Here is a 15,214-nt window from a genome sequence, read left to right as displayed (position 1 = left end):
CACTCGGGGAGGGGAGGGGGCGCCGGGAACCGCCGGCCCCTCGGTCCACGGCAGGAGGAGGAGATACCCCGCGCGGCAGCCCAATGGGAGTAGTGGCGCTTCCCCTTCTCCCGTTTCCTCTCTCCACCCCCAGCCCCAGGCCGGGGAGGAGGGAGGCAGGAGGCAGCAGCGCTGCAGCCCGGCCACCGGCGGGGCACGGGGCCAGAGGCAGCCCTGCACGGCCCCTTCTCCGCCTCCGCAGGAACACCTGCGGGGGGGAAGGATGCCGGGAGTTGACCGCCCCCCTCCGCGGGAGCGCTGGCTGGCCCCGGAGCCGCCCCAACGACGAGGAGGAGGAAGAGGAGAGGAAGAGAAAGGAGCAGGAGGGAAGTGGGGAAGTTGTGCCTTGCCCGGCCCGCCGAGAGCCGGAGCCATGGGCCCCGCCGGGGGGGCGCGGGCCGCCCCCTCGCTGCTGCTCTCGCTGCTGCTCGGAGCCTCGGCCCCGCTCTGGCTGCGGGCGGAGACACTGGGTGAGTCCAGGGGTGGGGTGGGGGACGGGAGATCGGCGGCGTGCACGGCCCCCGAGGGGCTCCCTGCGCCGGGGGCGAGCGGTGGCTGCTGGGGGGGGATCCCCACCGTCCTCGCCTCGCTGCTCGGCGTGAGCGTAGCCTGAGCTGCTCTCAGGGCTGTATATAGTTGACCTCGTTAATCCTCGCCGGGTTTATCCCCGTGTCTGAGTAGCTGCGAGATTAAAGTGGTAACCGGCCTTATGGTGAATGTATACTACGTCTTTCTTGATCTTTGTTAATTAGGATTTTGTTTTGTTTTGCTTTTTAATAAGTCAAGTGAGTGGCGAAAAAGTCCCCGGCAAGTTGCGCGCAGGAGGCAGGGAGCGGCCACCTGGGCGCCCGTCTTTGGCCGCGCCTCGTCAGCCCTGGCGGGAGCCCCGGGGCGCAGCGGGAGACGCTCGGACACCGGCAGTACCGCGTCTGCTCCGGCCGGGGCCGGGGCCGGCAGCCCCTGTCCCACAGCTGAGACTGCCCGTAGGCAGCTCTGCTCTCCCACTGCCTCGCTGAAAATGGGAAATGCCCATACTCGTGCCGGGACAAAGTTCCGTAGGAATCTCGAGGGGATTTTACGAGCCCTTTTGTGATAGTGCAGTTTGTTGCAATTAGGGCGCAGATACTGTTCTTTTTAGCATCTGTTTTTATGTGGCTCACGGTTAAGCTGTGTAAATTACAAGTACACATGACATCTCCTACCGAGGAGTTGCAACCTTCTGGCAGTGGCATTGCATGGCCTGATGCACCCGTCTTAGAAGAGTTCACTAACAGCCACCGATAAAATAGTTAATACTGGAAGCTAAGCGTCATAATGAACTTGACAATGCATTCAGATAAATTAGAAGCTCCCCTATCAATGTTCTAACTTGGCTGCAAATCTCAGAATCCAGTGCTGTGAATTAGCGTTGCATGCAGGCAGTGACACAAAGTACTTCGGCTGATTTATACCTATTTTTCCTAAAACCTTCTTTTAACGGAGATTTCTGGTATGGATCTCCACAGAAGGGAGAGTTTGGTGTGAGTCGTGTTGCCTTTCCACCTACCAGCTTCATGGCAGCTGTGCTATTCTGTCCTCAGTGTGTTGGGACTCCAATTTGGTATGTTTCAGGAAACATATGTAGCAAACAAAAAATATTCCTTTAATCTCCTCTTTTTGTCAGTGTTTCGTGGGTTTTTTTTGTTTGTTTCCTCTTTCACCAATGTTTGTTTCTCACACAATGACCTCAAGGAGAAGAAAGTCATTCGAGGAGTGAGAAATAGTAAGTTTGTTGGGATTTCTGGGGGGTTTTGTGCATACAGTAACACAGAGCAGTAAGTATGAATGTCCCTCCTTGTTTGTGTTCCCACATTAACTGGTAAAAGCATTTATGTGGTATTCATGATATCAAACCAACAGCATGGAAACACAAGTAATATTTTGCCTGGTTCTTTTTGGATCAAACTCAAATTTACAAGTCTGTCCAGTGTCTAGAAAGCAGAAAAGATGTTGATTCTCTGCCCCCGCTTTCACTTCTCCTCAGAGGGCAGTTTTTCTATGTGTTTGTTTATTACTATTACCCTATAAATTAGGGGCTAAGTGTTCTAAAGTCACATCAGTGGAGAAAGGAGATAAGTGGACACAAACTTCCTGTTACACAAGCTTATTGACTTGATTTAAAAGTTGTAATGGAGCAGGAGAAGTTCCAGAGTGAATCAGGCTTGAGTTTCAGATAATTCTGTATCTCCTCACCACTGGTATCTCCCACTAGCTGGTTCAAAGATGTGCTGGTGTAAGTATATTGATTTTAAAATACCCATTTTTAAAAATAAAGCAATACATTTTTCTGACCTGTCATGAGCTGGCTGCACAACCTGCAGCCTTCACATTTCCCTTAGTGTTTTTCTTGGGGGGGGTGATACAGAACAAGGATGAAGCAGCTGTTATAGCTTATGTTCTTTTACTTAAGTAAGTTTCAAATTAAGGAAAGTGCCCTTTTTTCACTGTGGCTTGGTTACTTCAGAGAATGGCTCATATCTGAGTGTGTGCAGAGTCCAGGTGTCAACTCTCTTTCTGTTCTTGAAAATATGTTAACTGTATGTGTTGTCCCAGGACAACTATGAATGTGGAATTTTGTCATCCATAAAATAATGATAATAAAGGCTGAGCACTTAGGGAGCTGATTTTAACTAAAAATACTTTTAGGCTTAGTAGGTCTCATCTGGGGACAAATACTGCATCTGTGACTGCCCATGAGTGATAAATAGCTTTGGGATTTCTAATAAAAGGTGGTTCTTTTCTCTTTTTACTCTGCTCTACGCTGATCTTCTCTTGGGGTTTCAGTTCTTTGCTGATGACTACAAAACATACCTTACTCCCTGCCTGCCAACCTCACACAGCTGTGCCTGACCTGGTACCTCTTCTAAAAATCTCCTCCGGCATTTAGGACCCAAGGCAGAATGGAGGCAAAGCCTTTCACCATTCCCTGTTTTTTCTTCTGGAGTCGTTTAAAAGACCTTGAACCATATAATTGTGGGTATCAGAAATGAGAGTTGGATCTTAGTCTTTCAGAGCTTTCATTCATTTTCTGTCACATTTCTGGCCAATAGGACTTTAAAATGACCTAAGAGTTGTTTGTTTGTAGGAAAGCATAAGAGGAATGGGGATTTTAATCTATTAAGAACAAGATTTAAGCCACTGCTCTTGCTGTACCTCATTTATTTTCACTTCAAATAAAGCACAGCTATGAAACTAGTTCATGTGGGATTTGCAGATCAGCATCCCGGAGTGAGCTGTGCTTGCAGTATTCCTGGATCTGTTGCCAGTTGCACCCAATGCCCAGTTGCAACAATTGATGGGCAGTAGACTTTTAAATGTTTTGAGGAAAGGCTGTTATTTAATGTGACAACAGTGTATCCAGTAATTATGAATGATTATACCTGTTCTCAGAGGCTTTCACAAAACCCTTACCTGAAGAATACTGATGTGATCCTGCTAATCCACTTTGTATGCCCATTTCCAGCAGTTTGAAATGCAGATTGAGATGAATTTTTCTTGTACAGAAAAGTTTTTGAATATAAGTCATTGGTAAATTTTCAGTTTGTTTGTGTTTTGTCCTTATGTCTTGTTTCCTTCCTTGGCGCTCTCTCTTGCCTTGGGAATGCTGACTAGAATTGCTAAAGAGGGAGGCAACAGTTTTCCAGTTGCAGTTCGTAAGCAATACATGTACCCACCACAAGAAAACTGCTATGTTTTCAGTCACACAGACTTTGCTATAAATAGCGCTAAGCTCTTTACATGTACTTCTCTTTAGTTTATCAGGGGATGTATTTCAAACAAAATCAGAGACAGGTAGGCTACCAAGAGTCTTGCTGACAATGCAAGGAGAAGATGCTTTGGGAAAGTTGTTACCTACATGGCTACTGAATGATATTTCATGAAAATTATTTGTTGATTTGCACATGCAAAAATACATTCATTTCTGTTTATTAAAACTATGTCACCTTTGGTCCACTTGAGTTACATGTGTAGCACAGTAAAAATTAGTTTGAAAAAACCAACTTTGAGGATGCTCACGCTACTGTATATAGATGCCTAAGATACCTTCTCAAACCCATCTTAGGTACCAGTAGTATAGTTTTGAAAGCCCATCTGAGCTAACACACCGTGCCAAGAAGTGTGGTCCTACATGGTGGCAGGCAATGAAGTCCTCAGCATAGACATCACTGTAGTTTGGGGCTGGCTGTATCGTATCAGATGCTCTCCTGTGGCATGTACTCATCAACACATGGGTTTGCACCATCTGCTAAGAATAAAATAAGCCAGACAAAATCCAAATAAAATCCTTCTGACTGGAATGGTGTTGGATCCCAGCTAACTGCAATAAAAAATATTAATAGCAATGCATAAGAACGAGCACACAACTTCCCCAAAAGGTTTAATTAGTGTTACAACTGTGAGTGGGAAACTTCAAACTGGGACAAGCTAATAGTGATGTTTAAATAAAAAAGGAGAGTGGTTTGACTAGTTTTAAGAGTATACAGAGATTTTCATTTCTGCTTTCAAAAGAAATTACAAGCTATCTAATTAAACTGATTTTTGTCTGTAAAAATTGTGTGAGTGCTAAAGCCACATTTTTGAGGTTGGCTCTTGTATGTAGAGAGCCTGCCAGTAGTTATGGTTAGGATTGTTGATCCTGTATAATTAAGCCTGGGAGTTGAGTGTTATGAGGAGGAAATATTTTGGTCTTTTCATTCCCTCTCTCCCTGTCTCTTCTTTTGACAGAGACAGGACTTGCTTCTTAGGAGTTTCCTTCCAAGATGTGAAGGCTTATTTTGGTGGTGATGGGACTTTCTCATCCTCCCTGAGCAGGATTTCCAGTCCCAATGTGACCTTACTCGTTATTTCCATCCCCCTGATGGGACAGGATTACTGTCTGGTGGTAGCAGCTTCCTGGATGGCTGCTCCATTCTTTCCTCTCCCACATGGGCAGAGGGAAGGACAAGTGTGCCCATGCTTTGCAGTCTTTACCCATCTCTAAAGAGCTTCACTAAAGGTGTTTTCAAGTGCCATGATGAGGGACAGAAGAATAAATGGGGAAAAGAGAGCGAGGCAAGACTAGAAATCCCATCCCCAGTCCTCCTACGGGACCAGTATCTTCTTCAGTTTTATATTTAGTATTACACATTTATGCCCAAGTTGCTTCTGTAATTACCTTAGTGTTGGTGAGTCATTTAGTAAAGCTCTAAAACATTGTTTCTTCCCTCAGCTGTGGCAGAAACTTTGTATCCATCACAATTTTATTCCATGATGTTCAGGTTTCTGGCACTTCCACCACAAATTGTTCAACAATATTGGATTTCAGTCTATTGCTTTGACATTAAAGTTGAAGTCATGTTGATGTCATCTTCCAGATGTTCATGTCTACTGAATAAAAATTGTGTTTGTTTGTTTTATTTCGAATTACAAAAACACATGGGGAATTCTGGATGTGATCCCTCATGCTATACAAAGGCCTGTCAGAAATCAAACAAAACTTTTCTTCATGGAGTAGCAGGGGAGACCTCAAAAAGCTGAAGGCATAGGTGGATTTCTTCACCCACCCAAACAGAATGGCTTTTGTTACATGCCTGAGCCTTGTTGTTGCAGCTGTGGTAACTGCGCAGAAGGGAAATGTGCGGCTTCTGTCTGAAACTACTTGTGTTTTGCTCTGGTGCCACACCAGTTCTGTGTTGGCGTGTTGCTTTGACTTAATGTCAGCTATGCTTCATTTGTAAAATGAATTCATGACACACACACACTAAAAAAAAAAAAAAATAAATCCACTTTGTCCTCCAGCTATGAAAATACATATTTTAACCTGTAAAATAAATTCAGGTATCCTGTGGGTCCCCCTCCACTGGGAGACTTCAGCAGCAAGGTCCATGGCTCACATTAGAGCTATTGCATTCCCTGTTTCAGTTTTCTCCCAAAGACAGAAGTTTATATTATCCCATGTTTCTTATGTCAGCATGCTACAAGGGAATTGAAGTTGAAATGCCTGTGAGCTACAGAACTGGAGGTTTTTTGAGTGGTCATAAGTGTTAACATTTTCAAACCTGAAGAGTCAGCACTTACTGCTCTATTGGTATTTTAGCACAGACAGAAGAGGTGTGGTTAAACTCATGGTCCTTGCTAGTGCTTATGATTTGAAAATTAATCTGCTATTTTGTTTTTAGATGAATTTCAGTCCCTGTATTCTGGAGGTGGAAAGCAAAATAAAACTGTGTCAAAATAAATTGAGCAGTTACACTGAGGTATTCACTCTTGAAATGAGTGAAAAACTGTTCAGATCTTTCTGCTGTATCCTGTTTCAAAACTGGAGAACATGATTGTTTGATAGTACTGCTAATCAAAAAATTCCAGTCAAAATGAAATTATGGAGTTTCAGTGTACGTGATGTACACAGAGGGGCATAAAATACACTCTTCTGTGCTATTTTCTACATCCATTAGCAAATACCTTTTGTGCAGTCTCATATTAACATGTCACAGAAATGATGGTGTGGGCCATATATGGTACCACAACCAAGACTACAGTACTTAAGTAATGCTGTAGCTGCTTTCCTCTCTATTTTTTAATTTAAAATATGTTTCACAGCGACTATCTGTAACCACAATTAGCCAGAGAGGTCACAAAGTTTCCTGGTGTATGGAGCTTCTGCATGCACCATTGTGGTTAATACCTTGATGACAAGCATCAGGCAGGCTGGTAATGTGACAATACTGATAGAAGGCATTTCTTGCTTTCAGTGCTTCAGGTCAGAATAGTAAGTTAATCTTAATTCAGTTAATTTTTCCTTCCATTCCTACTGGAGTTGCAAGAAACCACTTCTTGTTAATTTGCAATAACCAAGGAGGAAATAGCTAGTTTCCTAGATGTTGGGTTCACTGAGTAAAAAGACAAAAGAAAAAAATATATCTTGCTAATAAAAGGTGATTATTGTTTCCATCAGAAACCAATTAATTTTTTTAAGAGATATTTGTTAATTTATACCTTGGGGATAATGGAGTGTCTGCATAATTTGCTCGCAGAAAAGTGGCATGCTTTCTGTTGTCCTTTCTTACTAACAAATCACATATTCCACCTAGAAATACAGGCATAAAAGGTGAATGCATGATTTGTCAAGTAAGCCAGGATAGGTTTGATTTCAAGAAGAAAAGGCCACCTTGCATCATTGCTAACTTTCTATCTTGACTTGTATCACACTAACAAGGGAATTACATATTAAAATAAGGGGAGTGTGTAGTTTCATTCTGTCATGTTCAGCCATTTCCTCTTGCCCAAATTAAAACTGTTTTGAAATCTTGCCTTCCCACCTGCTACTGTAACTGGAACAGCTCTGCTTCAGCCTCTCCTTACTGTGGTGTCTCTAAATTTCCTGTCCCTGTGGGTTTGTCAGTCCTTAGCACTGCTGTGAATATTCCTGTGCAACCCAATATTCGAGTCTGGCCCTGAGATTGCAGCATATGTTTCCCACACAGTCCAAATTTGGTGCAATATACTGTAAGTTAATCTCCAGTAAAGCATAGTGAAGAGAAAAACCTGAGAAGAAAACAGATGGAGAAAGTAGAGCAAACAATTTGCATATATATGATATGACTTTCAGTTAAGATTAGCATTTCCTACTTTGCCTGAAAAAAACCCTTAATAAAAATTCAACTGTATGTTTACCACAAATCAGCAGAATCAGAGGAGATGCCCTAATGGCAAAATGTCCCTCCAATGCAGGCGCAGCCCAGCACACAGCTGGAGAGAACTCCATCTCCTGCTGCAGCAGCCCTGTGTCGTCAACACCTTGCTGGGATGCTGTAGGCAGAGGGGCAGAGAATAAACCTCTATCTGTGGGATATTTGTTCCCCATAACCTTCATAGCACTGAAGCATCAACAGGATTCTGAGTTACTCTACAGAGGTGGCTGATGGCCATGGGTGGAGCATGGCCATCTTCCCATTCATTTAGAATCCTTCACAGTTCTTTCCAAGTATGCAGTTACAAGTGCTTGGGAATTAACTTCTCAGTGCCTTCCCTGCACTTGAGGTGCATACTATGGGCATGTATCTCAAAGAAGGCAGGTATTTATTTAGAAAACAAAAAATCAAATTCCCTTTTGCAAAAATTCATCTGAGATTTCCATACATATGTAACTCTGTTCTCCTATCTCTGTCCAAAACCACACAGAATAGTAAGATGTTGAGGTGGTCAATCTCAGCAATATGCCACATTCATAAAAGAAAAGCACTGACAAATATTAAATGCAGCTATGCAGGAAATAAGTAAATAATCTACAAATCTCCTTTGTTTCAGCAGCTAAAAAGGCATAGAAGTTTTCTCACACCCACAAGCACAAGACTGCTGTATTTAGAGTGCTGAAAAGCAAATTCCAATACTGAAACTTGCCACTCTGGCGGACTACATTTGGGTATTCTACCTAAGTCCTAGAAGCAGCAACTAAACCATAGTTATTTTTGACATGTACTCTGGTACTGTCTATCTTCACAGATTGTGATGGAACCAGATAGCGATACTGAAAATCAAAGGCAAACCTCATTTGCTACTATTTGCATATATAATAAAAGCAAAGTAAGAAAACTGTACAATGCTATTTGCAATTTTGTATAAACCTTATCCCTTTTGTGTTTCAGGATTTTGTTCTTCACAGAATGCAGCACCTTCTTAATCCTGTGTACTCATAAATAATTCATAGGAAAGGAACTACCAGGCTGTAGCTGCTATTCTCTTCTTTTGCACTGTGATTTCTACAGTAATCTGAATTGTCCTGTCACTGAGGTCTCCTGCCAGGTAGTGTTAGGCTTCATCCTGATACAAGTCCCTAAAATGTATATGCAGATAAGATGGTTGCTTTCCAGGAAGTTATTTTAAGTAGCAAAGTTAATCAAGTCTTTATGGATAGTGGAAGAGTTTCAGTGAGAGAGTTTCTGGTTTGCATTTTTGTTAGTTTAAGTAAGACTTCACTACTTGTTCAGGTTTCAAACCTGCATGCTGAATGTAAAGTTCCCTCTTCAGTGAATATGGCTTTCTGTTGACAGGCAAAGTTGCTTATAAGGAGACTTCTGCTTTCTTTTGACCTTTTAGCAGCTAAATAAATAAAATCTCAGATCTTGCTAGGTTTTTGCCTTTGTGAATTTCTGCAAGGGTGAGAGGTTTCTGGGATAGTAAAGGCTGCCCAGGTCAGTTGTAGCAATCCAGCAAAGTCACTAGCATGTAGGTCAGCACAGCTGAAAAGATTTCCCTGGCTACTGGCAGATGGCTGTGCTGCAATTGCTAAAAAACTCTTTAACTTTGAAAAATGGTAGTATGGATGTAAGCTACTTTGCTAGATAAGACATTTAGAGGGGTTGTCAGGGATTTTTTTTTTTTTTTTCTGTACTGGATGATGGTAATCCAACTGGTTACCAAAATAACTTGTTATACGTTTGAGGCAGAGCATCTCCTGAGGCTGGCTGCAGAGGACACCCTGAGGAAAGCCAGCCCCCAGCTGGAGCCTGAAAGGCTATAGGGGTGATTGCAGATGGGCACATGGTGAGAATTTGTGATTTATGGAACCACTGTGGAACCAACTGGAGATCATTTGCTTTTTTCTCATTTCTACTCTAAGAGCAACATTACAGTAAATAACGTCTGTGAAGAGGAGGGGAAAACATTCTGTGGTTTATTTGGCCTCCTTCTCTTTTGCATCCCTTTGAAGTTCATAAGTAAATAATTTGGGCAACAAAATCAGCACTCCACAATCTTCCTTTGTTTCTTCTGCTGCTCTACCCTCTCTTCCTGCTCTCGGCCCTCCTGCCAGCCACTGCTTGGTTAGCTTGGGCAGCAAAATGGGTGTCCTCAGGAGCTGCTACAGCAGAGGTTAAAATTAGGTTTCCTGGGAACCTAATGGAGTCAAATTAAAATGCAATTCAAAGAAAATGTTTACACACTATTTGTTTTCCCTTTTGTAGTATGGCATATTGTGGAGTGGGAGACGTCTTCCCTTAAACAGATATTAATACTAATTAAAAGGCCATGGAAGATACCAATCACTGGTTTTTTTCAGATGATTATAGACTTGCCTTAATTTTTAATGGTTTCTTTCATTATTTGAAAATTATTTTTGCTGTATCCACAAAATATTGTGAAGAATGTAAAGCTGGACTTTTGAAAAAATCCTGCTGTGTATTTATATACTTTAGAAGCAGGGCTCAGCCAGTTGCTTGGCTGGTGTAAGTGGCATCTGTCCTGAATTTGGTGGTTTGTGAAATCCTCAAATGCATGGCCATCTCCCCGCTGCCCACATGGTGCCTGTGGCTCTGACCCCTAGCACTGCTGGGAAGGAGGACTGGGGGTACTCACCTGCCCAGCAATGCCACAGGACTGTGATGTTGCCCTTCGTTTTAGTTACCTGCTTGATGTCACTGCCAGAAAAAGCACAAAGGTCTGACATCTCACCATTCTCTAGAAAAGTGATGGGTTTAGGTCTTGGCTGTGTGGAGCTCTCTCCCTTCTGTTATAATGGCACAATAAGGATCTGATGCTCTTGACCCAGGTTTGGCAGCAGAGAGGTTAGAGATGAAGAACTAAAGTCTAGATTTTACTCCGTCACCTCAGAAAGCAGTGAAGGCATGAACACATCTGTGTTTGCAGTGTGCATGATTCCACTAGTAATGGAAGTTAAAGTAGCTGTATGAAAACATGAAGTGTTTTCAGATCACACCAGTGGATTTATATGGCATTTAGCAAGAAACTTGGTTTTTCCCTGTCTTTTTCCATATCCCACGTGAGCAGGGATGGCACAGGTTTGACTGGAAGGAATTGATTTCTTTTTTAGATACTTCTATGTTTTTATGCATAACTCATTTCAAACACAGATGCAAAACTCCTTCTTGGCTCAGTTATATTGTAGCTTTTAATAAGCTGGAGTGATTACTTCAGTGAAAGCAATGTGGAAGATGAGACAAATCTTATTTCTCAGAGCTCTCAGATGTACCCTTGAGTCTCCACCTTGACACTGTCCATCTGCAGCTGTGGCTTTTCAGAAAATGCTGATTTTTTTTTGGCTGAATCAAAAATTTAGGTATACAGACTCAGTTTTCTGCTCTCTCCTCTCAAGGGAGAAAGGAGTGGGAAGGAAGGGTAGGCCATCAGCCCCCAACAGCTCTGCTCCCTGGCCTCATGCAGGGTGGGGAGAGCATGCCTTGTCCCAGGCATCACCATGAAGGTGGCTGTGCAAAAGGATGTCAAACTGGGAGAGGAGGCAGAGAGGGAGATAAAGTTGCTTTGTGGGGCTTCATGCTGGTGGGAAGAGACGGGCAGCCAAGGGGCAGCAGGTAGCAAGAGTCTGTAACCAGAGACACCAAGAGTGAAATGCTGGTACTAAGAGTGAATTGGCTTGTCCGATGGGATGGAAGGGGGGAAGGGAACCACAAGCTGAGCGTATGAACAGGCCTAGGTATAACACGTATTTAGCCCTGGATTAGGTCCAATCTGTTATGAATTGCTTCATGAGGGTGAATCAGGATGAAAAAGGCAGCTGTTTGCAGCCAGGATATTGTAGCAATGCTTTTGAAAATGTGCTTTGATACCATACTCTGTAACTGTTTTGTAGTTGGCCGTATCAACATGTTTCTGAAAGGTGCAGCACATAGAAACTTTTTATAGCACTTATTTTAAAAACTGTAACCTTTTCCCTAGCTGAGAAGGGGATGTGATGACTGCTTGGATGAAGGCACTGTGCACATGTACATGTGTTGTAAGGGGTGGAAAAGCCCAGGGAGCAGAGGAGTGAGAGACCAGGGCTCAGCTTGTGTGCTGGGCTTGGGAAGGGAGGAGCGAATCATCCTAGCCAGGTGATTCTGGATGATAAGAGGGTGCCTGAAGGAACCAGCATCATTTTAGAGATCTCTAGCTGTGCTGCCTCTGGCACCACCATCATTTTGCTAAAGCCTCAGAATCTGTTAGGGGCTGTGCCGAGGGTAGCTCACAGTGTGGAGCCAGAACTTGTTTGAGAACATTGATTTCATTACCTACGTCCTTCCTGGGCAAGTTAGATTCCAGGATCTAACCAGTTAGATCCCCCCCTGCCTGTATACAGGGGGCCCTCCTGCCTGTTAGCCAGCAGCCATGGTGAGACCCAGCCCAGACACAGCAGCTTGGAGATACTTTTCCACCTTGTCCCACACACATTCATCGTGTGTGTGTCTGAGGGTGGGAAATGGTACTATCTGCCAGCCACTTGGTATCTCCTCTTGCTCTCACCGCAGAGACATGTGCTGGTGTCTTCTGCTGTGGTCCCGGGTTTGGTTTTAAAAAGATGCACTGCTCTCAGTGAGCACCATGTGAGACAGAGCAAGGTGTGAGTGGTGTGCTCACTGCTGTGGCAGAAGGTGGCAGCTGTGGTTCTCACTTCTTGGGGAGCTGTTTCCATTGTCTACCCTAGGAGAGTATTTTTATCTCTGGTAAACAACCCTAATTTCAGTACTGTGTTATCTTCGGTACAACCTGGAGGCCGAGGGCCATGATCCAGAGACTATGATCTTGGTCTTGATTCAAATGCCCATGGGAACTTGTTTTATAAAGCATGTTTGATGTGCTTTAAATAACTTCTAGTGCTGTGGGGAGATTTTATTAAATCTAAGTAGGTTTAGACTCTGGTTGCTGAATACCTTGTGCTCAAATATTTACTTTGCTCCTGTCCAGTGAGAAGTGATGAAACTTGGATGTCTGAGGCAAGGCTGCCAGCTTCTTGCCAAATGGGGTGATAGAAAACAGTTCTCAGAAGTAGTGCTAATTTAAAATTCAGTGTCAGCAAGAAATTCTGTGTCAAACTGACTAGTCGAATAAACATATTTCCAGGCAGAAGAGCTGTGCCTATAGAAAAGAGTGTGACGTCAGGAATTTAAATGATAGTTTTCATAAGGACAAGGAGTTGTGTTTTCAACTCAGTGTTTTTGATGTTTGGCCAATACATTTCTACTGGAAATCAAAATTTTCTGTGGAAAATAGTAAGAACAAAACTAATGGTAGTATTGTTCACATTTTTCATTTGAAAATAGGGATATACTTTGAATTTCTTACAACTTGCCTCCATTTCTGAGCCCTTGTTATATAATGGTGTTATATTTGTAATTTTTTTCACTAACATTTAATCATTAAATCTCTCTTTAAACCATGAGATCCTGAGCTTTGCTGTACCTTCCCTCTATACCTTCTGACTCCTTCCCTAGGATGGGTTTCACAGCAAATTTCAGTGTAAGATTTTTCTTTGTTCTGGCAATCTTGCTGAGAAACTCAAAATTCAGAGCTGCAGTCAGCCTTCTCTGTAAGAAACAATAGTTACTAGGACTTGGTCTGACTTCTTGGACATTGCTTCAGTTCTTATGGCAAACAAGCTTTTATCATTAGCTTTTCCTTTGAGGTAGGCAAGAACAGAGGCAGCAAGGGATGTCACAGGTGCAGGCTGATGCTGAGCCTACCTCTCATCAGCTAGAGTGTTTGAATGACCATGACCCACTAGTGAAAAGTCAGAAAAGAGCATTTATGCATTCTTAGCTCAAAAGATGTCCAGGTGTTAATACTCTGACTCAAAGACAGATTTAACAAAAAAGAAGGAGTTTCCCTGGGAACAAGACCTTGTATAACCTCGACAAAGGCAGGCTGAGGTCTCTCATGCACAGTTTTGCCTCTACACTTTCTGCAGAAATATAAGGCTGTGTGACCTGGACAGTTGTCAGGGTCTTACCACGATAGCAATGTCTTTACAGTTTTTTGAGGAGCATTTTATACCATAAAGGATCCTTAGGAGTGTACCAAGGTGACACAGGCCAGAATATAGCCCAATGAGATGAAAACTACGTGAATATTAGACTTTCCATTCTAAGGAGTTCATCCCCATGTGGTCCTGTAACTTCACCCTTTGTTTTCCCTTTTCTTTCCTAATAAGGATAAGTTACAAACTAAGCTCAAGATTGTAGTTACTTTATTTTCATCAGCCCAGCTAAAGCAAATGCTCACAGATAGAAACATGCAGTGTAAATTGAAGGCCATGGGCATTTTTTTTTATTACACAGCAGTTGGCTACATAGGCAGCAAGGTTGTACTGTGTTCAGCTAGCAGTGATCTGGTTTTACATTTTCTGGACCTCTGTGGACCCCTCTCTCTGTTCAGAAAGTTGATAGCTCATGTACTGTATTGCCCTTTATATTTTTATTCCAGTTGCAGAAAGCTTCCATTAAAAGATTATTTGCTCGTGAGGCTAGTTTTTCTTTCATCTTGAGTATTTTCCTATGCATCCTAAAATCAATAACGCTTAGATAAAAAACTGGAACAACAGATTTTTTTTAAAGCATGTGAACAAGATCTGAAAACAACATATTGAATATGTTTTACAGTGAGCTGATTTTGGATCTGTATCTTCTATTCCCTTCTATTGCCAGCACGAACCTGCAACAAAAATAAATAGCAGGCAACAAAGCTAGTAATAACGCTGAAACTTCAAAATAAATGTGGTTGCTTGTGAAAAAACAGTTGAGTGATTTGGATAAAATGGCAGTGTAATTATATGGTAGTAAGTCAAAGTCTGATAGCTTGGAGCTTATCTTTGCATAGCATGCCACTTTGCCCGACAAACCCCAATAAGTCATGTTTCTTTTTCAACACTTCATTTCTTGTTGTTTATTTTTAAATAATCTTATGAAACCTTAAGTTTGTTTTTCCTAGTGTTTGTGGAAGGAAGTTCAGATAGTAATGAAAATGCACAAACCAAAACAGTTTAACCAAAATATCCCCAAAAGTAAAATTTTGGGTAGTTAAAGAGGACATTGTGAATTCTCAGCTCTGCAGGACTGTCTGTTTTATTAACATTTCTTGGATTAGCTTCAGTTTTGCAGAGATAAAGAAAAGCAGTATACAAGACTCCTATGTAAAGAATGCCTATGCCCTAACTGACCTAAAGCTAAGGACTGCCTACATGCACATGTATATGATCCTAGTTTCGCTGTTGCAAAAGTTTCCATTATTTGGATGATTGAGCAGAATGAAATGGCTTAGGCTTTAATATATCAGTTTTAAGTTACTAGTATACTTTTAAATAGTTCGGTAAAAATTGCTTCCTTTAATAGTCAAGGTCTCTTATCTGATACCTGCTTCCTTCCCCTCTGTG

General features: G+C 42.4%; 1 protein-coding gene across 2 annotated transcripts in view; it reads left to right on the top strand.

Moving 5' to 3' along the window:
* Nucleotides 1–79: 79 nt before the first annotated feature.
* DCBLD1 (discoidin, CUB and LCCL domain containing 1) overlaps nt 80–15,214 on the top strand; it is a 48,783-nt gene continuing 33,648 nt past the window's right edge. For both annotated transcript variants that reach the window (XM_064649687.1, XM_064649688.1), the window contains exon 1: nt 80–509. In XM_064649687.1, coding sequence (XP_064505757.1) covers nt 263–509 — 247 coding nt within the window. In that variant the 5' untranslated portion in view covers nt 80–262. The remainder of the gene's footprint in view (nt 510–15,214) is intronic.

Source organism: Pseudopipra pipra, chromosome 3 (genome assembly GCF_036250125.1).
Source record: "Pseudopipra pipra isolate bDixPip1 chromosome 3, bDixPip1.hap1, whole genome shotgun sequence".
Classification (NCBI taxonomy): domain Eukaryota; kingdom Metazoa; phylum Chordata; class Aves; order Passeriformes; family Pipridae; genus Pseudopipra; species Pseudopipra pipra.
This window is presented reverse-complemented; position numbering and strand designations above follow the sequence as displayed.